This window comes from Lycorma delicatula, chromosome 7, assembly GCF_047948215.1.
Source record: "Lycorma delicatula isolate Av1 chromosome 7, ASM4794821v1, whole genome shotgun sequence".
NCBI lineage: Eukaryota > Metazoa > Arthropoda > Insecta > Hemiptera > Fulgoridae > Lycorma > Lycorma delicatula.
Genome location: NC_134461.1, coordinates 57,785,355 through 57,810,825, shown reverse-complemented (window position 1 = coordinate 57,810,825; position 25,471 = coordinate 57,785,355). Strand labels below are relative to the sequence as shown.

At 29.0% G+C, this 25,471-nt stretch overlaps 1 protein-coding gene and 1 long non-coding RNA gene across 3 annotated transcripts in view; one reads left to right on the top strand and one right to left on the bottom strand.

Annotated features, from left to right (window-relative positions):
• The window catches only part of LOC142327698 (fibroblast growth factor 1-like), a 33,793-nt gene extending 17,544 nt beyond the window's left edge, over positions 1-16,249 (bottom strand). For both annotated transcript variants that reach the window (XR_012757068.1, XM_075370953.1), the window contains exons 1-2: positions 15,919-16,249; positions 926-1,104 (exon numbers count right to left, since the gene is read on the bottom strand). Coding sequence is in view for 1 of the 2 variants with exons in the window: in XM_075370953.1 (XP_075227068.1) it covers positions 926-1,104; positions 15,919-15,962 (223 nt within the window). In the remaining variant the exon portion in view is untranslated. The remainder of the gene's footprint in view (positions 1-925; positions 1,105-15,918) is intronic.
• On the top strand, positions 7,531-24,752 carry LOC142327700 (uncharacterized). Its single transcript, XR_012757069.1, has 3 exons — positions 7,531-7,675; positions 8,189-8,465; positions 23,403-24,752. It is a non-coding gene; the product is annotated as an uncharacterized LOC142327700 (long non-coding RNA).
• Positions 24,753-25,471: the final 719 nt, after the last annotated feature.

Genomic DNA, 25,471 nt, shown 5'->3' with positions numbered 1-25,471 from the left:
TTAAATTTTAACTTTTCAAAAAGATTGATTAATATGTTATTTCCAGTACGTTGCTATTGATTGGATTTTAGTTGTGCTTATGAACTGAGTTCAGTAGCTGCTTTAACCATAACATTGGCTTTTTGTATAGTCCCCAGATCCAGGCACAGAAATCCCAAACTATCCATGCAGTCACTGCTCCCAATGAGCATCATATAAACAAATGTTTCAATGAAAACACAGTAACTGCCTCTAATGTGGTTCTTCTTCTCATTGATCTTATGGAGCTGATTAGCAAACACCTTCTTCACTGGGGTTATTATTTTCACTGTTATTAATGGAGCCTGAAAAAGGTTAGAAAACCCTTTCACATGTAATTGAATAATATATTCAGTTTGTGTTGTGTTTCTTTGTTTAGTATGTTATTTTTGTATGTCTATAAGTTTCATATTGTTCAAGTGTGTTGAGATCTAAATTTTTTAATACTATGTATAAAATTTGGATACTGTGGCTTATATCTTTTATACATATCATATTTCTCAGATTATTTGGCAAAATTTGAACGTGCCTCCAGTTATTTTATTTATGTTTTAAGTTATTATTGATTTTATCATATTAGATACAATTCATTGAGAAGATAACATATTTTTTAAAAAATCCTATGGAGGATCCATTTCTTTGTACTTTATTTGATTCTATTATGTTAACTTTTTTAAGTTGAAACTCATTCCATCACTGGAAATCAATTCTGTCAGGATATATAACTATTCAAGTAATTTCTACATTAAAATAATCTTTATAATATAAGATATTAGGCATTTATTTTTAACCCAGTTTTATTGTTAACTGATACTAAAAACTTTGGCCCAGATATATTTATAAATGTTCAAATTTATGGATAGTAAATAAAAAATAATGTATAATGTAAATAAAATTTAGAACTTACCATACTTGTTTGTTTCATCTTCAGTACCTTGAACTTTTCCATCAGGAAGTATTATTAAATGAAATCCTGTCCTACAATATAATCGCATACGAAAACCATATTTTACATTACCTTCTCTAAAAGGTAAATTGTGAATATTAGGTATTGGTGGAGGAGAATGAACAGTTGATGATGAAGAACTGAAATAGAAATTTTTATGTAAATAATTAAATTAATGGAGTGATCGAGGTACTGAAGAAGTCTAGAGTTAAACAGAAAACCTGAAAAATTAAATGAATTATGTCAATTTTAATGACTTTGAAAGGTAATCTTTTCAAAGTTGGAACCTTTTCATTAAAAAATCGGTTTGTGACCATAACAAATATCATGTTTTATAATTTCAAATGTGGCAGATCTATTTTTAAAAGTTCTTTATTTAACATTCTTCTTATGTAAATATTTGTTAATGATAACTTCTAATCTCCTATGTTAGCTCCGTATTCTAAATTGATATTAAATAAACATGATCAACATTTAACTGATTTTTAGAAATAACTTAAAAATCTTTATTTTTCTTATAATTTAAAATAGCCTGTCATTTGCAATGAATGTTCCTTTATCTTATACAAGTTGTTATTAAAATAAGTTTCAGTTTGGGCACTAGAGTGAAATAAAATACTAGACATACTAGAAATATTTTAAACAAAAATTATAAATAACTTAAATGAGATTTAACAATGATTTATTCTGTGATCAGTTACTTTTTGAAAGTTATTAGATGCCCACAAATAAATAATGTAATTGAAGTATTTAAGACTGTTGTTTAAAAAGTCCAATTGTTTATAACTCTGTTCTATACATAGTAAGATTAACATGATCTTGATTTTTTTTTTTTTTTTTTTTAGAAAACCTGTAATAAAATTATTTATGATAATTTTTTCATCCAGTTTTAAATGTGTATAATGTAAAGTGAAGTGATTTGAATTCTATTGAATATAATTCAAGGCTATATTCTGATTATTAGAAATAAAATAACCAGTTCTGACTAGCTACACTTGTAATTCTGTTCAAGCTAATTTATAACATTGACAAATAATGAAAATCAAGTAATTTTCCTATTATTTACTGAATATCATTGCTCAAGACTGATGGACTCATAACTTCAAGCTTGCTTTGGTAAATATTCTACTATTTTTTCATCAGTTTTTATAATTCATTGTTTTAATGGATAAATGTACAAGTATTTATATTTACTGATTATATGAATAATATATTGATTTAAGAATAAAATTTATGAAATTAACTATTTTCTTTGCTGAGATCCAAAGTGCTGGGAAATTTAAACATCCTGGGCTATTTCTCCTAGGTATTAATTATTAACTAATTCTTTCCTTTGTTCCTATCAGAATTAAAAGGAGTGCTAACTGACCTATTTATGAATGGGAATGCCCTGTAATTCATCCATCACTAATTATACCAGTTAGCCAAAAAATTAGAGACTGGAAATCAGTATAATTATTCCTTTAGATGTCTTTTGGAAAAATAAGCATAAATTATGTTGATTAAATACTTGATTAAAATCCTAAAGGATTAAAGTAAAGAAGTTGATTTTTTATTATTTTATCATGGATGTGGCCAAAAATCATGACCAACAGAATGCTATTCTACAAATGAATTATATTGCAATGCAAGTTATCAAAAGAAGAGTAATAGAATAAATATCATGAAATCAAGTTATATTTAAGTAGTACACAAAGGAACACTGTTTGATCTATAATGGATACCTATAAAAAGAAAGAATTAAACCAAGATAAGTGTATTCCACCAATCAGAAAAAATAAGTAAAAAATAATAACGCAAGAACTTAAAAAAATTGATATCATGCATTTATTATGTAAATACATTTATAAAACCATGTATATATTATAACTGTATAAAACCAATAAATTACATTTATCTTTGCTAGAGATGTAAGTATCACCTAAAATTGATGATTGATTAAAAATATATTGAAATTTAGCAAAAACCTTAAAATTGTGATTGCTAGAACACTACTAACATGATAAGTGACTTCATTTATTTACAAAAACCTGGTTTAAAGATTTTTTGTTATTGATTTCAGCCAAGAAATTTCTTGTTTACACTTTCCAATTCATGAAACTGATGAAAGCATTAAAGAGTAAGTTTATCATCATGTTTATGTTGATAAGGGGCATTGAAAATAAAACTGAATAAAATTGTGTTCAGCTGTGCTATATCAGAAGTTAATATACTGTTTGCTACATTTTCTATACGTAATACTGGCTTTTGTAATATACTTTTTGGAAATTTTATTTATTTATTTTTTTTTTTTTTAGCAGTTAAATTCAAAATATAATAATAGTTAATTTGAATGATAAAAGTGTTGTCATTTAGTGAAGGAGGTCAAATGGAACCCAAAACAATTACTAAGAATTTTGGTTTTTTCTCAATTATAATTTTAATGCTACTTAATTTTTTTTTACTGAACATTTTGATCTTTTTCAGAATTTTACTCTAAATGTTGCTTAATTAATTCATTAACAATTAAAAACTCAATGATGTATTTGAAATAAAAATGTGCCCAATCCTTTGGTAAGTTTTTTATGATGGAATTATCAAGACCAAAAATGGCTGTAGGAGTCTCAAGAGAGTAAACAATTTTTTCCCAAAAAAACAGCATTGATCTGTGACACTCTTAGAGAAAATATGGTAACTTGTTTATGAAAATTCAAAATTTTTAAATGTTGTAAATATTATTGAATCTTGTTTATTAATTGATTTGTAACCATTGCCTAATTTTTCTTTCATTTTTAAGGACCTTTACCAAATGGTTTTCATTAAAAATCTTGTTATTTAATTTTATTTAGTTTTAAATTATAATGTTAATTTTTATATTATCGTAAATAACTTTAATTTATACATTCACAATCCTCTTTTCAAGCACTTACATCAGGTATTCCTTTGGGTTTTATGCTGCTCTACTTTTTTTAATTTAGAAGAAAAATAAATATGATTTTACAAATCATTGTGTTCTTAGTATTACTTATGGAATTAGGAGAGTTTATTTTAAGTCTGTTTCATTAAATCTGAGTCTCAGTTCTTTTGTGACAGGGGCCAAAATAAACATATCAACCAAACACATTAAGGCACAGTTGAGCAATAAAATTGATTTGAAAACTCTAATGTCTGTGAAGAAATTAACAGTTAAAGGTTTTTATAAAGTAGTTGTAGGAAAAAACTAGACGTATGTTAGGAATATGGAAGTAATTGTTTTTTTCATAATTAAAATTTGTTTAGCTATGTACAGTCAATTTCTAACTGTGAAACATAGGAAAAGTTAATTGAATTTTATCCGGTACAGAAATATGTTGCACAGGCTCTTAACACAGTTGGCTTCTTTTGAATCAAGCCTACCCTAAAAATCAATGAAATATATTAAATTTGTATTGATGATAAATTTAATAGTCAGAGCATAATTATCTGAAATAATATAATTGATTAAAACTATAAATTAATAATGATTAGTTTTCAAATGAATTACTTGTTTATAATTAAAGAAATGTTTATAATTTCTAGTGGTTAATGTTTTATTTTGTGAGTTGCATCATATAAATAAAACTATTTAAAATAGTATAAATCATTATTGTTGTCTCTTATTCTCTCTAGAAATGTAATTTACACTTCCATTTGAGGGAAGGTCTTTTGTTCATTAATGTGTTAAGAATTTCATAAACTTTAATCATGTTTTTCCAAAAGATTTTTTTCTATGCTTAGATTAAGAAATTTAAAAATATTATTTGAAATATTAATATATTTTTATTGCATGTTTAAATAATCAAATATTTAATTAAATACAACATGAAGAATCTTTATTTAAATATTTTCTTTTGAGGTTTGTCCCCCCATTCCATTCCACTTTGCTACTTCCTGAACAATACTGATTTTTTAATTAACATCTTTATTTCTTTCACTTTTACAGAATTAATAATTAATGGAGTAATTATAATACTAATTATAATATTACTTAACTTAATCATACTTAATTTAACATTGTTTTATAATACAATTTAATATTTATTACTTAACTTAACTTAATTATACTTAATTTATATTATTTGTAAAATATGAAAGATTAGGTGTCCACAAGAGTCTTGCCCGTTTTGTGGCACCATCCCTTTTCTATTAATCTTTTTAGTTTCAGTAAGGGGAAAAGTAAACAGTTTTATCTTATATAGGTGGATTAGTTTTGGTTCAATTCATGATTTACTCTGGTGGAAACTTATCTTTTCTGCAGTTAAGTATAGAGAAGATCAATCGTCGCCAAATATTTATGTTTACTAATAAACCTTTCATCCAGTGCTACCCGTTAAGTTATATATATATAAAAAATCTATTACTATGTTAAGACCAATAGTATAAAGCATTATAATTAATTATATATGTAATCATAAATCATGTAATTACATGGAACATACTTTCAGCGACATCAATATTAATTAGTCATTGTCTTAGTAGCTTTAAGAAAGTGTTTAGGTTCCTACTGGTCTTTATATGATTAGAAAGTATGTTATACAATCTAGGAGCAGTACTTGAAAAGAACTTCATATAACTCGTTTTATTTGCTCTGGGGACATATACACACCTTTTACTTCTAAGTTCGTACTTGGTTATCATACTATCTCTATGCCCACTTCTGATAAAGAAACTTTTCATTAATTTATAAACATATAAATAACGTAGCGGTAATATAGACAATTCCCTAAATTATTTGTAGTTATTATACCTTCAAAAATATATTGTTTCAATCAACCATTAGTTGATATTGTATCCCTAACAGTTACACCCCAGATTGATTGAGATGTTCTAAAATAAGATTCTAATTTTCTGATTGCTGGTGTATGTTAAATGCATTAACATTCTCTTTTAGTGTAAGGCTAGCTTTATCTATATCCTAGATCATCCTTATACAGCATGATTCAAAATCATTTGAAAGCACCATTCAGTTGATGATCTTAAACAACTGTTCATTCCAATCTGTAAACATCAATCATAAAATTGAAGGGTTCAGTCTTCGTCATCCTCATGTGACTCTTGGTGTAGCTCTAAATCTTTAATTGCAATTCTTATTCATTCATAATCCTTTGAACAACCTTCTTGAAGTATCATGTACTACAGAAGATAACATTTTGTTGTAATTAACTTTCAAGGGCTTTGAGACAATCAAACTTGTTTCTCTTCAGATATTCTTGTACATTCTTTACAGAACCATTTTCTTTAAATTTTTTTCAAAGATTAAACAGTGCCTGATAAAGTGGTAGATTTGAATTAAAATGTTCATTCTACTTATTAATGTATATCATAAACACTTTTATGAAATATTTTTAATCCATTGTTAATCATGTATGACATTCTGAATCAGTTAAAACACAATTATCATAATACCACTGAATGAATTGTATAAGAGAATTTGTTACGATAAAAGTGTAATTTTTTTCTAATACTAGATTTGTATTCAAAAATTATTTTATTATTCTTAAGTTCAATAAATGTTTATTTATCTTAACAAATTCAATCAGTTTTTCTCTTTGTCAATTGACTAAACAATTTTACAGTAGTCTATATTGTAATAAGTTGTTTTACCTTAATCGAAGTTCTTTCTACTCCAAAAAAAATTAATAAATTGTCATTAAGGATTAAATCATCTGAAAACATTTTTAGGTTTTTTCTTTTATTTATGAAGAAAATATTAACACTGACAATTGTATGGGTTGCGTTGGATAAAAAAGATTTTTGTTAGTCAAAATTGTGTAAAGCAGTTTTGTATGGTAATTATCATGTGTATGAATATTGCAGTTGTGTTGTGACCATTTAAATAATGCCATCAATTGTAAGATAAGATACATTTCATTAGATAAGACTTCGTAAATTTAAATCTGACTTGGAGATTAGTATTTTGCTTCATTTATTCTTTCTCAAAGTATTATCTACATCTAATGAAACAGGCTGTGTCATATGTAAACAGTGAATTAATTGTATTGAAACATACATGCATGTGTGTGTGTGTGGGTGTATGTGTGTTTGTGTTTTTGTACAACCACTCATATCCATAGTCATGTAAAATGTGTGTGCACACACATTTAAAAAATTAATATATAAATTAATTCATATGTAAGATTAAATAAATTATTTTTCTTACTACAAGTATAAATATCATTTATATACAGAGTGTATCACAGAGTTCTCTCAGGACTTTCATAACATATTCTGTTTGTGAAAATAATGGAAAAAGTTAGTAAACATATATCCTACAATGCTTCGTTTGTGAGTTACAGCTACGGAAAGATTTCACTCAGATTTCACTGAAAAAATTAAATTTCAGAAAGCAGCTGAGTGATGTGGAAGCAAAGGGGTACAAGTAGTACTTGTATACATTGGCTTCCAGACAAACAGCCTACTGCTGTACTGTATGTTATTGCATCATACTGTAACCTAAACTGTTTTTTATTTCTTTAAGTATATTATTAGTATTGAAGTATTGAGAATAAAAGAGTCAAAATTCATGACCTACAACCCTTCCATCTACCTACCACACTTTTTATCAAACCATACTTTGTCTTTTTACTTGTTATTAATCAGCTCTAAATACTATTTTAGAAACAGAAAATACATTATCATCACTTAGGACATACAACAATATCATGAGTGAAATTGGTACTGACGAAGATTCAGAACATAACCACTCCTTTGAAGGTAAGTCTAACTTTTTAATTTTATTTCAAGGATTTATTTTATGTGGAACATTTTATTTTAATTTTTAAAAGTAAAACAAGACCACAAGAGTTTTTTAATTAGCCTAAAGCCTAAATAAGACAAGGCATTATTACACTAACTGTAATAGTAAAAATATTTTTTAAATACCAGTTGCTATGAAAGTGTGTTCTTTTTAGTTGACACAGACAATGACGCTAACTACAAACCTGACAATGATGGTTCTTCTGATGGTAAGTGCCATTCTTACTTAATTTAGTTTTAGTTCAATATTATTATAAAAAGGGGTTCACTACAAAAGATGAGTGATCCGACTTTGATGATATTTTATAGGTTTTTTAAGCAAGAGTTTGGTGCTTTGTTTATAAAGTCTGTACCATTGAATTTCTTTGTGTGAGTCTGCTGTTTACATAAGTACTAAATAAAGAATATCTGGTAGAAAATTTATAGGTCTATTAAATTACTTTTGTGTACAAAGTTTGTCTGTTGTTACAGGCTCAAGTGAGGAACTCGAGGCTGCTTAAGAACAATTGCAATGGAAAAGACAGTATAAACATGCAGGAAAAACAAATGGTTAAAGGATTGGGCGAGACAGAGGAGAAAGAAAGCCAGAAATGAGGATAATTAATACATCGACAGAAGAGGAAAAATATATGAAGGGAAAAGTGTCAGAGAGTTACAATCACAACTGTAGGTGTGGTTGTAACTCAAGTGTAATCAAAATATACCTGAGGAGGAAAGAAAAATCTGTTTGATGCATTCTGGAAACTAGGTGAGTGTAATCTTCAAACTTCTTTTTTTAGCTCTTTAGTAACTTTGAGTGATACCGAAAGACCTAAAGAAAGTACTAGTTATAAAAAAATGTTAACTGCACATACACCCTAGGACACAAGAGAAAACTCTTCCAACTAACTTATTAACTTTTAAAAAGGTTTATTTCTGCCACCAGCTCTAGACTTCCAATCCTTGTACACATAATCTGGCCAGTGACCAAGCGCACAAATTCACATGTTATGAAGGCAGGGTATCAAGATGTTGTCAAGCTATTGGTTCTTGCTTCCTGAAATTTGTACATAGTTTGCCCTGTACATTGAAGCATATTGCTGCTTACAGTGACAATTGTGCAGAGCAAAAGAAGGGCCACTACAGTGTTATACTGTGGCATTACATAACTCTGAACATTCATATTGAAACTATGGACCATAAGTTTTTTGTTGTTGTCACTATTGCTTGAACGCAACCAAGACGTTGGAGTAACAGAGAAGGCAAAGAAGATAAACAGTAGAAATATTTTTGTACCTAGTCAGTGGTACCTAGTCAGGTCATCACCAAAGTAAGCAGGAAGTTTATCGTTTCCCAGGTAAATAATGATGGTTTTGTTAACCTTGAAATTTTATCTACTTCTTTAAAAATGTAAAGGCTAGACTTTGAATAGCAGAATGCATTAATTTTATATTTTAAAGAGTCTTTCATCTTACATGGCTTTTTTCACAGATCAAAAGCAACTAAGTGTGGAAGACACCAGCAGCTCCAACTCTTGAAAAATTAAGATCAAAATATATCTTCTCCCCTTCTCCCATATATTCCACTTACCTACCACACTTTTTATCAAACTCTTCCCTTTTGTAGCAGTATTATAAGACTTCAAAGTAGTGATGATTGAGAGAATGGAATGCAAGTAGAACCTGATGATATCTCTATGAGAGCAACTATGAATAGCCTTCCTAATCTATTAGTTTGAATTAATCATCTTATCATCCAATATGCCTAAATGATCATAACTTTCTGTAATTTTATAAACAATGTTGTATCTCAGTTAATTGTGAACATATTTTGACATAAAACTGGTTTACATTATTACTATTCTCATTACTATCACACTTAAACTTAAACACTGGAAAGCAAGTTTCACTTGTCACTTTATCAGTAACGTCGAGTTAATGACTTCATTTTGAGGCTCTAAGTAAAAAAGACACTTAAGTACTCAATATTATAAAAAAATATATATTTAACAGTATCTAGAATTTTGAATTCAAGATTAACTTTGAATTCAATTATCTCAAAACTAACTTGTCACTTTACCCCTTGGATTCTGGGGTCCTCATATATAATTTTTTTTTTTACTAATTTGTGTAAATAAGATAATTTTATTTTAAGCCTATATTAGAGTGTTCATTAGTTTTATTTAGATGGTACTTATTTTTAATTTCACTGGCTGGTATAATGTGTAGTGGGGAGCATTGATCTCAATTACAAAAATTACTTTCATAGACTTTGTAATTTTTCACTTTTTGAATTTCTGTAATTTCACACCTAAGTCCTGGTTAAATTATGTTTATTTGTTTGTACCTATACTTAATTTAATAATTTATGGCAATTCAACCTGTCATGCATTTTGTGTTCCGATAAAATTTGATTGAGTTAAATTTTTATAAAAATTTAATGATGAAGGAGTTTCAATATTACAATAATTTTACTTGCCAATGGTTTTTTTTATTTCAGCAAAATATGTAGGAAATAATACCACTGAAATTTTTTTTTGGAAAAGTTTTTCCAAAAATACTACATCCACAAAAATCTTTTTATAAGTATGTATTTTTATCTTCTCCAAATTATTGGCTAGAATTTTTTTTATATGAGATTTTTAAGAATTATCTGAGGGTCACTGATAATTATTCTCCATAATAGATAGCTATTAATTTATATTCTATAAAAATTTTTAATTTTTTTAAAATATTTTGATTTAATCAACTTAGAATGTATTCATTAATACATTTTTTTCTAAATGCAATTCTACCAGCATGGAAATAGTTTTCAACTCTTATCTGAGGTAATAAAATAAATATTCTTTTTTTCATACAGCTCAAATCATTATCATTTGAAGTGTTTTTGGTTCCTTAAAATGCAAATGTTTATAACTTTGCAATGTTTTTACAAATTCTATAATAGTTTTTTTTTTTTTGTTACTTCATAAAATAATTGCATAATTTAATAAGAAATTAGAAAAACTATATACAGATCTCATATATACTGCTTTTAAAAAGTAATTTTTGTTGAAGATTTAAATCATCCTTTTTTTTCTGAGGCCACATTGGACCACTTAGTCAGTCAATTTCCAGTGTTCTTTTAAGAGTGCACTGCCTTATCCTTCTGGTTCTGCCAGTACCTTTTAATACAGTCTGATCTTTGTTTCCAAATTTCATCTATAATCTACTGTGTGTCTTTTCTGTAGAGAATCTATGTGTTTGTTTTTGTCTTGTTGAAAGCATCCTCGATCCTCAGTCCAATTTCTTTGAGCTCCCTTTCAATTTCTCAGAAGCATTTTTCACTAGTTTTCCTTTCCAAATTCCTGAGAACCAGTTGTTTCAGAATTCGGCCTTCAGACATTCTTAAGATGTAGAAAAAATGGGAAATCCTTCTCTTCTTCATCGCACTGACAATCGAGTAAATTTCTTTGTATACAGTTTTGTTAGTGGGAATTTGCCAGACTCCATTTCTCTGGTAATTTTTGTTTAAACAGGTTCTAACGATCTTGCATTCTGTTTTAATTAGTTGGTTGGTTTTAGCTTCATTTTTTATTTGAAAAATAGTTTCACAGGTGGCCACGGAGAGAGTAACTGTTTTGCAGTGGCGAATTTGGGGTGTATTGAAGGGCATCTTTTATTGTAGGTCTGGCAAATCATTCTTTATTATATTTAATTAAAAGCTGGTATGAATTTTTATTTTAATTTTTTATATATTTACTTCATTAAAGCTCAAGACAATTGTATGGTAATATAATATTTAATGTTTATAGTATATTAATGCCAAGTCCAGAACCTTCTGGATGAGATATTCAAGATGATAGACTTTCAGGTAGTGTCAATTTAGACAATCTGACAATTGGTCTTCTAAAGGTGCCTTGATTGTTGCATAATGTCACTAGCCACACAAGACTGTCAGATCCAGCATGCGTTTGTTCCACGATACCCAGCTTCTAACGCAGAAGTAGCATGTTATTTTCCTTTATTAGAACTATGTCGCCGACTTTAAGATTGGCTTCTTCAATTGTCCATTTTTGGTGCTGCTGAAGAGAGTTGAGATTATCAGCTGATAATTTTCACCAGATGTGTGGAGCCATTTGCTGAATCCGCTGCCAACGATTTAACCTGTGAACAGCTAGATCGGGATCAGGGATACTGGTAAAGGCTCAACAATTAAGAAATGTCTAGGAGTAAGATAAGATGTTTCTAACAGACTGGCTGAGAGTTTAGATAATGGTCTAGAATTTAAGCATGCTTCTATTTGAGTGAGCAAAGTAGACGTTTCTTCAAATGTTAAAATGTCAAATGACCCATATCTATCTGTACATTTTATTGACACCTGCAGTAAAGGCAATTTTATGTGTTCAAAATCGAAGTATAATCGAGCACAGATCTTGTTGTATTGTGAGGCTGACTTGAAGAATGTTATTTAATGATATTTTACTGCTTGATTTACAAAAAGTATTGAAGATAACACGTGTCTTTGTTGAAGTGCCAGCTTTCTTAAACACTGCATGAAAGACAAGTAATATTCAGTTTGATTTTCCTTAGCTGGTTCGGTGAGTTGCATATGACCTAGAGTTTTGTATTCCTTCAGGAACTGATGGCAATCCTGTTTTAGCTCAGTGTTGTAATTCAATTTCCTTTTGAGAAATTCCAACCTGGAGATCGTTGATTTAGATTCACCTAAAGAAGATGGGGATCTTGACGAAAGGGTAGTCCTACAATAAAATGTCCATTTATATCTCGTGTTGTAATTTTACTAAAATGTGATTCGCAAAATTTTTCTTCCTGTGACCATGGTGGTGAGGTAATTTCTTCGATTTGCCAGAATTTTTAGACTTCTTCATCCAGTGAAGTGTCATGACAAATAAATAAACTATGATGTAAGGTTTGTAGTATGAGTTTTTAAAATATTCACCACTTATTACCCAACCAAATTTGGGTTTTGTAAATCTGGATAAGTTCCTTCGCAAGTTAATTGTTCCATGTGTAAAATTTTCAATAAGACCAGAGCCCCTAATAACAGATCAATTCATTGCAGGATGTTAAATGTTGGATCAGCAAGTTTAATGTTGGTAGGAAAATTCCAATGTTTAAAACCAATGTGAGCTGACAGTAAGTCTATGGTAATTTTTGGTAGCATGTTACAATTAATATTCATGGAGAAATTAGACTAACTGGATGCAATTTCTATAGAAACACTATGTTTAGAGTTTGGTGTCAAACTCTAAAAGATTCAACAGGAACTGGGCTTTTGGAGCGTCTCAGTTTCAAACATTGTAATTCTTCTGTAGCAAAATTTACTTGTGAGTCATTATCTAAAATTGCTGGATATGCCTGAAAATTACCAGAACTGTCCCACACTTTTACGAGTGCAAATTGTTAGAAATATTTCGGGTTGCCTCCATTTGTTAGTGTAGCAACTTTTTTTGCCTTGGTATTGGTTTGATTGCTTGTTGCCAGCACATTGCTAAATGATGAGACAAAAAGTGATTAAAGATAAAATGATCAGAAACGTGTAGACGAGTTACTTAACATACAAAAACAACATAAACACATTGCCCCTGTTGTGTTGCCAAATGACTAGGTAATAAGTTGTGGAAAGACCAGTAGCCACGCCTCCGTCAAAATCGACATCATCGCTTGCTCCAAGGTCAGCTGGGAGATGTATGGCCATAAGATAATGTTTAAAAACGCGATGTTGAATACATAGGTCTAAAATTAAAAAAAATCCTCGCCAGTCATAAAATTCTGAAACCCTGGACAGCACTAAAAAACCAGGACTGTTTGGGTTAATCCTGGACATATGGTAAGCCTATAGAGTAGTCTTTATGTATCAAACTCATAAGAACCAGAAAGCTTTACAAGACCTGATATTGGAGGACCATAAAAAAAAGTTGATGAAAGATGTAAAAATGCAACAACATGTGGATTGTATCGATATTCATATATTAATAGGTGCTGCTTCATCCCGCCAGGTTTGTAATTTTGAAGTTATAAATAAAGAAGCACACTGTTAGAATAAAGAATATAATATACTGACACTGATTACTAACATTAATTTTCTGCATCATGTTGAAGCTAGCACCAGCAGTAACTAAAAACATGTTTCCCAATACATATGTTTTGTTTTATTTATTATTTGGTTGCTGAACAACTTATATTATTTATTTTACTAATGCGACAGTGGCTGTATCTCCAACAAGGATTTAACTTTTGAACCTTTTATGATGATTATTATTTGCATCGATTTGAGATGTAAATCTCTCATAAATAGTTAAGTTATTAAAATATTTGTTAAATATGAAATAATAACATTTTTTCTCACATTTTGATTGTATAGAAGTGATTTTAATGAATCTGCATAATTACTACAAGACATAAATATCCCATTTTTTTCAGTTTACTTGTTTTTACTTTTACTTATCTTTTTCCACTTCAACAAAAATTGTTTTTCTTTGAGAAGTCTAATTGCCACTTAAAGAGAGGCAAATGATACTGAAATAATGATCTCACTTGTGCCTAGAATTTTGTGGTTTATAAAAGTATTCATCTGAATTAAACTTTTCATTCAGAATCCTGTACATTAAATAATAAATGTTAAAAATTCATGAAAATATTTATTTTCAAATATTTTTAACATCTTTAAACAATTAAAATATAGGATGCTTTCAGAAATTAAAAAAATACTTAATATATTTAAGAGATCAAGCAGAATTAAATAAAGCTGAATTATTTTATTTATACATATGTTCCCTTTTAATGTTTTATGAAGATACATTTCCACTATTGACTTCTTTTGATAGTAGTTATTCTTAAGAATCATTTTAAATATCATTAACTTGAATAATAGATTAACATTAATATTGAAAAAAAAACAATTAACTGGATAAATTTGGTAATAATATTGGAATATGTTTAAAGGAAGTTATTTTGAAAATCATAAATTATCATTTGCTTTAATAGGTACACTTATGTTTGTAGTTTGAATAGTAATGTTAACAAAAAAAATAATAACATAAATTAGGCAGTGTAAGAAACAAAATATTTTTTAAAGTTTGCACATATGTTAATTTCTCACAGTTTTTATTAATGGAAAATTTTTTTTAAAGAAAATGTTTAATACTTTATAAACTAAATGACAAAAAAATAATTAAAAGTAATTAATCCAGAATTCTATATAATTGGAGTATAGATAAATTAAATATTAAAGTTTTTAAAACATCTTATTTCGTTTTACAAAATTGAATTTTTAGATAGCACTTGAAATTATTATTTTTCAATTTTACTGTAAAATAATAAAACAACATAAGTAGAACATGACAAATTTTTTTAAACTCAAATGCTTAAAGTATTTTCTTTAAAACAATTTCATCCACATTTGTTGTTTTCTTTCATGTTTTTGCTGAAATATTTACGATATTCTATTTTAAGAGAAAGATTTCTTTGCCAAAAATAGAAAACATCTGTAAACCACTAAAATATTTTAGTATTCTCCAGCCAATATTGCGATTAATAATTTTTGTGTTTTTTTTCATCTATTTTTATCACTACACATAATATGAAATATAGTCAAACATGAAATATAATGTTTTGAGATGTAGTGTATATTTTTTCTATTATTATTTTAAGCAGTCATGACATAAAAATAAAATTGTAAGCAAATGTAACCAAGTAATCTTATTTCTTTTTTCATAACTGGTTTGATAAAAGTTATATACTTGAGGTGAGTGTAATGATCGCATTATTGTATTAAATATGGCAATTTATTTTAAGTATTTTATAAGAAATAACGGTTTTCTTTACAAATGAAATTTATATTGGTACTATTTGTGTCTATTCTTTTAATCTTTTCTTCTTTACCAAACATGTAACTAGCATTATGAAATGATATTACATATTAATCAATTTATTTATTTGAATACTTAAAATTAAGTGATGTGAAAAATATTGTTTATAAAATATTTCACTTTAAAATTAACAGCTAAAAAAGCTTCTAGCACAAAGCATGTTAATTTTAGTATATATATATTTTTATTAATGCTGATTAAATTTAAAATATTTTTTTTTAATACAGTGAAATAAAAACAACAAAACAGAAAAGATGATTTAATTTACATAAAATTAAAACAAAACATTGTTATGTACAAAAAATGAATCAAATTCATAAATCTAATCAGTATATTAAAATTAGATTACCTGTCTGTACTTGTAGAAGCACTAGAACTGTTATTTTTTTCCATTTTTGTTGGTGTTTATTTAAAAGATAAAAATTTTTGTGATTTAATGTAGTTTAAATATAAATAAGAATAATTCTTTTAAAGTAATTCCACTTAATCGTTTTAAAATATTTTGATTTAATTATTATTAAAAAACATTCAGAAATCATTTCAGTTGTCATAAATGTACAATCTTATTTTTTGTTTATAAACTAGATTTATAAATGCACTTAATGCAACAGTACTGTACTTGTCACACTAACCAAGCAGCCAGCTGCTGCCTCTTATACTGACTGATCTAAACATACAGTCTTGAATTGAGTATTAACTATTACTGTGGGTGTGTGGAATTCTGCCAGCCTACATAGTACAGTCTATTTAAAAAGTGCAGTAGCTTTAAAATGAGTGTTTAATTTGCCATTAAATTGTAAAAATTTGTATCATAAGCAATTAACTACAACCTTATAATAAAATATTTAAACTTTTTTTTTATTCACTTCTAGTACAATTATAAAAATTCTTACAATAAACTGGGTTAACAAATTAATAAGCACTCATTTGAGAATTTATTTTTAGAACAATTTTTAGTTTTCTTAAAATTTGTTATGTCTTGCAGTTTTTATAATTCCTTCTTTAATTGATATATTTTACCTTACTGCAACATAAGAGAGAAGACATCTATATTTTTCATGATAATGTTTTTTAGATAATATTAAAATTTAACCTCTTGTGACTTATAAGTAATTGATATAATAAATAATAATAAGTTATTTCAGGAAATAATTATTGGTTTTGTACCTTATAATACAATGACATTAAAAGAATTCTACGTGAAATTAAATTATTTTTCTCATTAGGTAATTCTTCCTAAAACAGTTTTTAAAATGTAATATTTAATTATAAATGATAATATGTACTAAATTAAATGTTTAATTATATGCAACTAAAAATATATTTTTGATTAAGTTTTGATATCCAAACCGAGAAACTTAAATACTTAATAATACACTAAATAAATATATATATTAACTTAGCAAAAAATTTCTTTTGTTGTTGTATTTGTCCATATATACAAGGTGTGTGAGAAAAGTAATGAGACTGACTTTTTACTTACCATAGTTTTTATTTTTTCAAACAACAATAAAATCCCCTTCAAAGTAGTTCCCTTGGGCGGTTATACACCGACGTAATCATTGTTCCCGCTCCTGGTAGCAGTACTGGAAGGCTTCAGCTGGTAGGGCTTTTAACTGGTCAGTCACAGTCTTTTGAATGTTCTCCAGAGTTCCAAAATGACGTCATTTTAAGACATGTTTCAATTTCGGGAAAAGGAAAAAGTCACAAGGACTCAAATCAGGTGAACAGGGGGGTTGAGGAACTGTAGAAATGCGTTTTGAGGTCAAAAATTCCGTGATGAAAATGGCCGTGTGACAAAGGGCATGTCATGATGAAGCATCCACTTGTCTGCAATGTCTGGTCTCACGCGAATCACTCTTTTCCTGAGCCTTTCAAGGACACCTTTGTAAAACACTTGACTGACAGTTTGTCCTGGAGGAACAAATTCTTTATGTACGATATTCCTACTGTCAAAAAAGCATATCAGCATGGTTTTGATCTTTGATTTGCTCATTCTACATTATTTCGGTCAAGGAGATGACGGTGTGTGCCACTCTTTGCTTTACCACTTTGTTTCAGGATCGTACTCAAATATCCAGGATTCATCACCTGTGATCACACGATTGAAGAATTCTTTGCCATTGTCAATCCTCTCAAGAAGATCAACGTACACGTTTCTTCGATTGTCCTTCTGTTCCATTGTGAGGTTTTTCGGCATCAATTTCGCATGTCCAAATCGTCTGTCAAAATTTGATGTACGGTAAAAATGTTTAAATTTAACTGTTCACTCATCATCCTTATTGTTAAACGACGGTCTGATTTCACAAGAACCCTCACACGCTCAACGTTTTCGTCAGATTTTGAAGTTGAAGGTCTTCCTGAGCGAGGTTGATCTTCAACGTGTTCTCGGCCTTCCAAGAACAATGATTTGTGCCAGTGGAAAACTTGTGCTCTTGATAAGCAATATTCCCCATAGGCCTGTTTCACTTTTCAAAGGTCACACTCGCGGATTCCCCAAGTTTAACACAAAACTTGATTGCACAACGTTGTTCTAAATTCCGATGCTCCATTTTCGTAACCCAACTTCACTGATGGCGCTGTCAAAAATAATGTGTTGGCTGAAAGTAGTTGAAACTCGTACTGAGCATGTGGAAGGGATGAACAAACCGGTCTAACAAAAACCGGTAGACACAGCGTTGCCAGATCGCTCGCAGTGTTACCAATCTCAATACTTTCCGTTTACTTTACGTTTTGGAATATCCGGAACACGATTCTGTAACAGTAATATACATATGTATTTATATATAAGATTTTCTTGTCCGCTCTACAGGACACAAATCTTAACCGATTTTGATAAAACTTGATGAAGTCATGTAAGCCTATTGGGAATAGAGACTTATTGATTTTTAAGTACATTGGTTCACAGGAACTGGAGTCAGAGCCAAAAAACAAGGGGTTTTGGGTAAATGTTCAAGGTTAATTAAAGAAGAGTGGAAATGTGCTCTTCTGATGCATTTATTGTGACAGAGTTCTTTTTTTTTTGTAAATTCATCATATTTGTATCACTGACAACATTTCTATTATTTACAGCAAGAAATTTTTAACCTTTGAAAAAGGAAAATAAATAAATATTTTATTCAAACCAGATCATAAAATTTTGTAATGTATAGCTTACAATAAGAATTATGCGATTCTATAACAAAAATTAATTGCTACAAAATTTGGCCAGAAGGATCAAGGGAACTCTGGATAAATTGTGAACAGAGCAGCATAAAAAAATACTAATGAATGAATAAAAAAAAAGGTGATTGCAATCTATGTTAAAATGTTTTTTTATACAAAAGAATAGTGATAAAAATTTCTATAGCTAACAAATTTATACAAGGCTTGGTACAAAATAAATTTATGGTTTTGAATGTCTTAATTAATAAAAGCTGTATTTAAGTTATAGTTAAACTGGAAACTTATTTAAATTTTCAGTTTAAACAATTATTCAGAAAATGCAGATTTTCCTAAACTACATTGTTTCTACAAAAGAAGATACTCTTCTTCAGTTAGAAAATCTTTTAGATTGTTAGTTTATTAAAAATAATAACTGAAAGTTCATTTTTAGCTCAAAGTATAAAATAATTCTGTTTTCTGTTATAAACAAATTAATATTGTTATTTTTTAAAAACAAGTATTTATTTTGTTTAGCAATGGTTGCACATTTATAAAATGTGAAAATAATGAAAATCCCATTATTATATTTCATTTTTTATTTTTACTCTCAAAATTTGTAATTTATTTAATCACATTGTGAATCACAATATGAATCATGAATCCATATGAATCACCATCTCTTTGAATCATGAAATCATGTTCTGATTTTTTAAGAATTTTCAAGATACTTATGTGTTTAATTAAGATGTTTCAAAACAAAAGAGTATGGTTTAATCTTCTTGGAATGGTAATCAGTTTGATCATCTCATAAAAACTGACGTAAAAAATGCCCAAAACTGTTACATTGTAGTAACAGATATTTACTTTTGTTGAAGAGTAATTATTTGCTTTATTCTTGATTAGTGTAAGCTGGAATCATATTATTTCCATACATTGTTTATTTTTCATGGTGATTTGATATTTACTTTTTTTTTCTAAAATAATGTAACAGAATTAAATATGTAGCATTTAATTATAATGTAATATAATTATTAGTATAATTAAAATTATATTATTTAATTATACTATTAATGAGTGTGAAACAGAGACATGTGTGAAACATTGTGACATTTTAGCAAGGTGCTTTTTCTCTACTTACAGGCGTACATCTACTCCCCTTCCCAAGTGCCTTGCTATAACATACTGACTATACATTTTTTAATAAGAATACAACTTAATAAATATTGGTCTTGTAGATTGTTACGTCATGAAAATACTTCCTTTATAAATATTTTAATACCTACTATTTTATCATTCTATATTACTGCGTTATTACAGTCAAATTACTACTTAATAAATAAATAAAAGTATTTATTTATTGACCAGCCTCGAACAGATAACCTGATTCTTCTATAGTTTGATTGCTTTTGACATGTCTACTTATAGATTCATACAATCAATGTTTATATTACTCTGATTTTTCTTAGTTTTTACAGTAGTAATTACGTGCTTGCAATGCCTTGTTTATACTAAAAATGTCTTCTGCTCTTCAGAAAAATTGTTATAATTAGTCAAAATATGAGGAGATAATATGCTAGAAAAAATTTGTTTCTCTGGATTTTGTTATTATGATGTTTAATTATTCAGTATCTGAAAGATATGGTTTTAGCTTTAGTGCCGGCATATTTAATGTGTTCTTATATCTTATTTCCTAATGTAATATCTTTTGAACAAATATATAATTATTTTTAAAAAAATTAACAGGAGGCCAAATCCTGGGTGAATTAATTTTTTTTAACTGGATGTAAAGCTAGTAAGAAAAATGGCATGTTTATTTTACTTAAATAGCTCAATATTGGTGATATACATAAAATAAGAGATTTAGCATGACAAAATAAAGTTTACAATTTTATAGGTTAAAGAAATATTATGAATCACTTTCTGAATACCTGGATATATGTTTCCAGAAGATTCTTTAATGAATAAATCTAGCCCCTTCCTCAGTGATAGAAGTTTAAGGTATTATTTCTATCCTTCTATGTAGGAGATCACTCCTACATATGTATATGTGTATATATGTAATATGTATATATAGGTATGTGTATGTATACACATACCTATATATTTGCTTTTACTCCTTTTGAAATAATAGTTATATGCTTTTGCTGGGATGCAGATATGAGTATGTGCATGTAATTTAATTCTTGGAATGGCTGCATAGTGTTTTCTATCTGAAAATTAGGTTGGAATTACATGATTCCCAATTCTGTTTTAACAAATGGGTTTACAAACCTAAACACAGTAGAACCATTTCTTAGTTAGTTATTAGTGAAAAAATGAAGATTTGAGGCTAAACTTTGGCTTAAAAATGATTGATCAAAATTTTAAATTTTGCAGTAAAATTGGCAAAACTACTATTGAAACTTTGGATCTGTTGAAAGTTGCAGATGGTATAGATGCTCTGAAAAAGTGAAATAACTTTGATCAGCATAAGATATTCAAAGATGGGTGAGAAAATGTAAATGACATAAGGAATAGGCAGCAGAAAACAAAAATAACATGCAAATGTGAATAGAGTGTGATATTTGGACGGTCTGACTTATGATGGTTAATGAAAAGATTGTAACATTCAGTTCGGAAAAAAAGACCTGAATTGTGGTCTGACAAATAGATATTCCATCATAATGACACAGCAAGCCATGGTCTATTAAGTATGAAAGAGTTTTTTGTTAGAAATCAATTATTAAATCAGGTTATCCTGTCTACCAGTTCCCAATGTTAAAGGCTAAAAAAACAAAGATATCCTGATATTGCTAATATCCAGGATAATAATCCAAACCCTGGCTGATGGTTTATCAGATTGAAATGCTTTGTATTTATTTATATAATATTTTTCTAATATATTTTATTTTGTCATCTTTATTAATTTCTTATATTTCTAGATTTTTGTTAATATCAGAAATATAATATTTAATGTTTATTAGATGATCTGTTTACGCCATTCTGGCATAAAGTTTTTCCGTTATTTCTACGAATTCCAAGCTAGGGTAGGTCCCGTTGTTTTGTTACAAGGAATGTTTGAATTCCACTTGGTTTCGTATTGCTGGGTCTGTAAAGGCCACCTGTTTTCTATTATTGTTCTTGTGTTCGACCCTCCCACCGTCATCCTTAGCGACCGCGCCTATTATTCTATCGAGTTATTTCTGACTACCCTTTTCATACACCCGTTATTTTTTTCGTCCCCTTACTAATACACACACACACACACACACACTCCTGTCCACTACCTGGATCTGGTTACCCCCGCCTTTTTTCGCCATCTTTTCGGCAGAGTACCTCCAACATCTCACCACTGCAGTCGCCTAGGGCAATACTCTCCTGCAAACTCTGTGGTAACATTCCTCACTCAAGCAGAATCTCAAACTCATCACTACACATCTGAGATTCTACACATCACGCTACCACCAAACCACATCACACCTCTGTATTCCTGATTCACCGTGCGGACTACGCCCAGGATTACATAGGTATTCTTCTGTACTTGCTGTTACGAGTTCATCTCTGGCTTATATTTGTGTGCTACAGAGTACCTCCAACATCTCACCACTGCAGTCGCCTAGGGCAATACTCTCCTGCAAACTCTGTGGTAACATTCACGCTCAAGCAGAATTTCAAACTCATCACTACACATTTGAGATTCCACGCCTCATTCTACCGCTAAACCACATCACGCCGCTGTATTCCTGATTCACCGTGCGGACTACGCCCAGGACTACATAGGTATTCTTCTGTACTTGCTGTTACGAGTTCATCTCTGGCAAATATTTGTGTGCTACAGGCAAGTTCAGTTTTTCATTACTCATTACGTTAAACCTTTATGTTATCATTCAAATTTGTGGAACATTCAGTTCATCCTACCTATGCCGTTCAAGTTTCAATTTCACTTTAGTACAGTCACGACAGGTCACTTACAGAAGGCTGTCATTGTTCAGCTGCAACCCATTTCATGTGCTCAATTAAGTTCAGTGTGATTATATTGTAATTAACTCTTTTGTACTGTAATATTATTGTGTATTTTTCTACGTCAAACTAGAATTACATTTTTACATTATTTAACGTTAAGTTTGTGGTTCATAAATCAGGAAAGACCAATGCCAATCAAGATTTACGGTAATTTGTTTTTCTAAGTTTATGACATTTGTTCATTGCTAATTTTTCAATATTACAGCATTTGTCAGTAATGCAATAGTTTTCCAGTCATATTATGTTTATTGATGTCATATTTTTCTAAAGTTATAATTAAAACTAAGGTGTTTCATGTTATCCTTCAGGCTTTGTCAAAACCGTATATTGTAAAAATCTGTATTTAGAAGCGTGTACTCATGTATTTTTTCAGTTAACTATCATTGTTCAGACGCTGATTTCAGCTGATGTATTAAGTAGTTTTTAAGGTTATAATAATTAACTTATATCAAGTTGTTCTCATTAAAGTCCAATTTCTTTTGGCAAATACTAGCTGTGTGTTTTTTTTATTTTTTAACTTTACCCAACATGATCTACTACATTAGATAAACCTAATTTATTATTTTTGTAATTTCTATAAAGTTCAGGAAATCTAATTTTAAAGGATATATTCGTTTTCCTATATAAATACAGTGTACCAAAAGTCCCGCATCATTGGGATTTTACTAATTTTGCTCTGTTTTCTAGTTGCAGGATTGAAAGATATTGACCACTGAAGAGCAGGTAGAGATTATACTTCTTTGTGGAAGTAAAGTATTCTCTCATAGACAAGTTGCAGAAGAATTTAATGTGAGGCGTCCTCAACCAGAGCCAGTGTCACACACAATCGTTGGCAGACTGCTAGCAAAGTTCAAGGCTATAGGTAATGTTGCTGATGCTAAAAGACATTTGAGCATTTCAGAAGAGGTAGTGGAAGGGGTTTTGACGAAGGTTTCTGCAAATCCAAAAAAATCAATTCATCAAACAAGCTTGGAAGTTGGCATTTCTCGGTCAACAGTATGGAGGATCTTGCAAAAAAGAAAGTATCATTCGTACAAGTTACAAGTGTTATACCACATGTCAGAAGATAATTCTGATCACTGTATGGGAATGTGCAATTGGTTTTTCACCCAGATGGAGGAGGACCCAAAGTTTATGTCTAAAGTTATGTTCTCAACTTTTATGTAAATGGTGAGATGAACTGACATAACTTCGGTACTGGTCTGAAAGTAACCCTGGTTTATCAACAGTAAGGAGCAAAGAGCTGATCTTGTCATGGTTTGATGTGGTTTGTGGAAGACCAGATCATTGGTGCCTACTTCTTTGATGGAACAGTTAAAAGCGAAGCTTTCTTGGCAATGTTAGGAAATGAATTACTTTCTTATTTGGATTTGCTGGGTTCTGGTAAACCAGAATGGTTCATGCAGGATGGTGCACTCCCGCAGTATGGTACATAAGTTCATAATTGGCCAGATGAATACTTCCCCTTCCCCCAGTGGATCGGTCGCAGGGGATTAGTGGATGGGCTCCACGATCCCTAGATTTAAACCCAATGAATAGTGTTGTAAACTTGGGATTTTTCAAGATCAGGGACAAAAACCATCTGCAAGAGCACATCACAACTGTGTGCCAGTCTGTAATACCTGACTTAGTGATTAACATTTTGTGGAACACGGGGGACCATTTTCAATTATGTTTTGACTTACACGGAAACCATATTGAATAAATATTGTAAATGTATATATATCCCTATGATGCAGGACTTTTGGGACACTTTGTACAATCACAATCATTATATTTCATTTTATAAATTCTACACAAATTATTTATTTCATTATTATTATTATTTTTGGTTTTTAAATATTTTATCATGTGGTTATTAGGTTTGTATGCTGGTTTAAATATCTCTTTATTATAAGTTTTAATATGTTTTCACTGCTGTTATTAGTATATAAATAATTTATATATTTATTTTTCTTTACTCTTTGTGTCTTATTAGGTATTGTTTGAAGGCATTTTTTTTATTGTGTTTTGATAGTTGTTTTTTTATAAATATTATTAAATAAAGTTGTGTCATATCCATTTGCAACCACTATATGTTTTATGATGTTTACTTAATTATTTAACTTTTCTTTTTAATTTTATATGTATGTTTGCTCTATTAATCATATTTGTATAAGTTTTAATTATATGAGACCAAGGATGATTTGATCAAAATCAGATCACCCTTTGTGATTTTAAAGGTGAATCACCCAATTATTATGATGGTCTGTCCACTTCACACAACTGAGATGTAATTATTTTTTTTACTAACAGGGTTTAATAAATACTTTCTGTTACATTTAACATAATGATGCATGATTCTTTTGATGGAAATATTAGTACAACTCTAATTGACTTCTACTTTAATTATTATTTTATGAGTCATTAATAATATTTTGGACCTTAGCCCTTTCCAATCAAAGTATATTATGTTCTAATATATATGTATATGATTTATAAAATCAGCCTTAATTAAAAAAAAACTATTTGTTCTTTAAAAGCAGACAATATGAGCTGATGGATAACTTCAAACAAATAATTTAACTGTATCTACCATTAGTCTATTATGAAAGTATACAGAATCCATCAGTTAAATAATGTTTGATACAAACATTTTACCAGATGCTGTACTTTAAAAGTCTGGTAACTATTTCAGTAAAATTAAAAATATTTTTAACTTTATATTTAGATCCCTCTATAAGTTTGTTTTCCATCAGACAGGAAAGAATTAAATA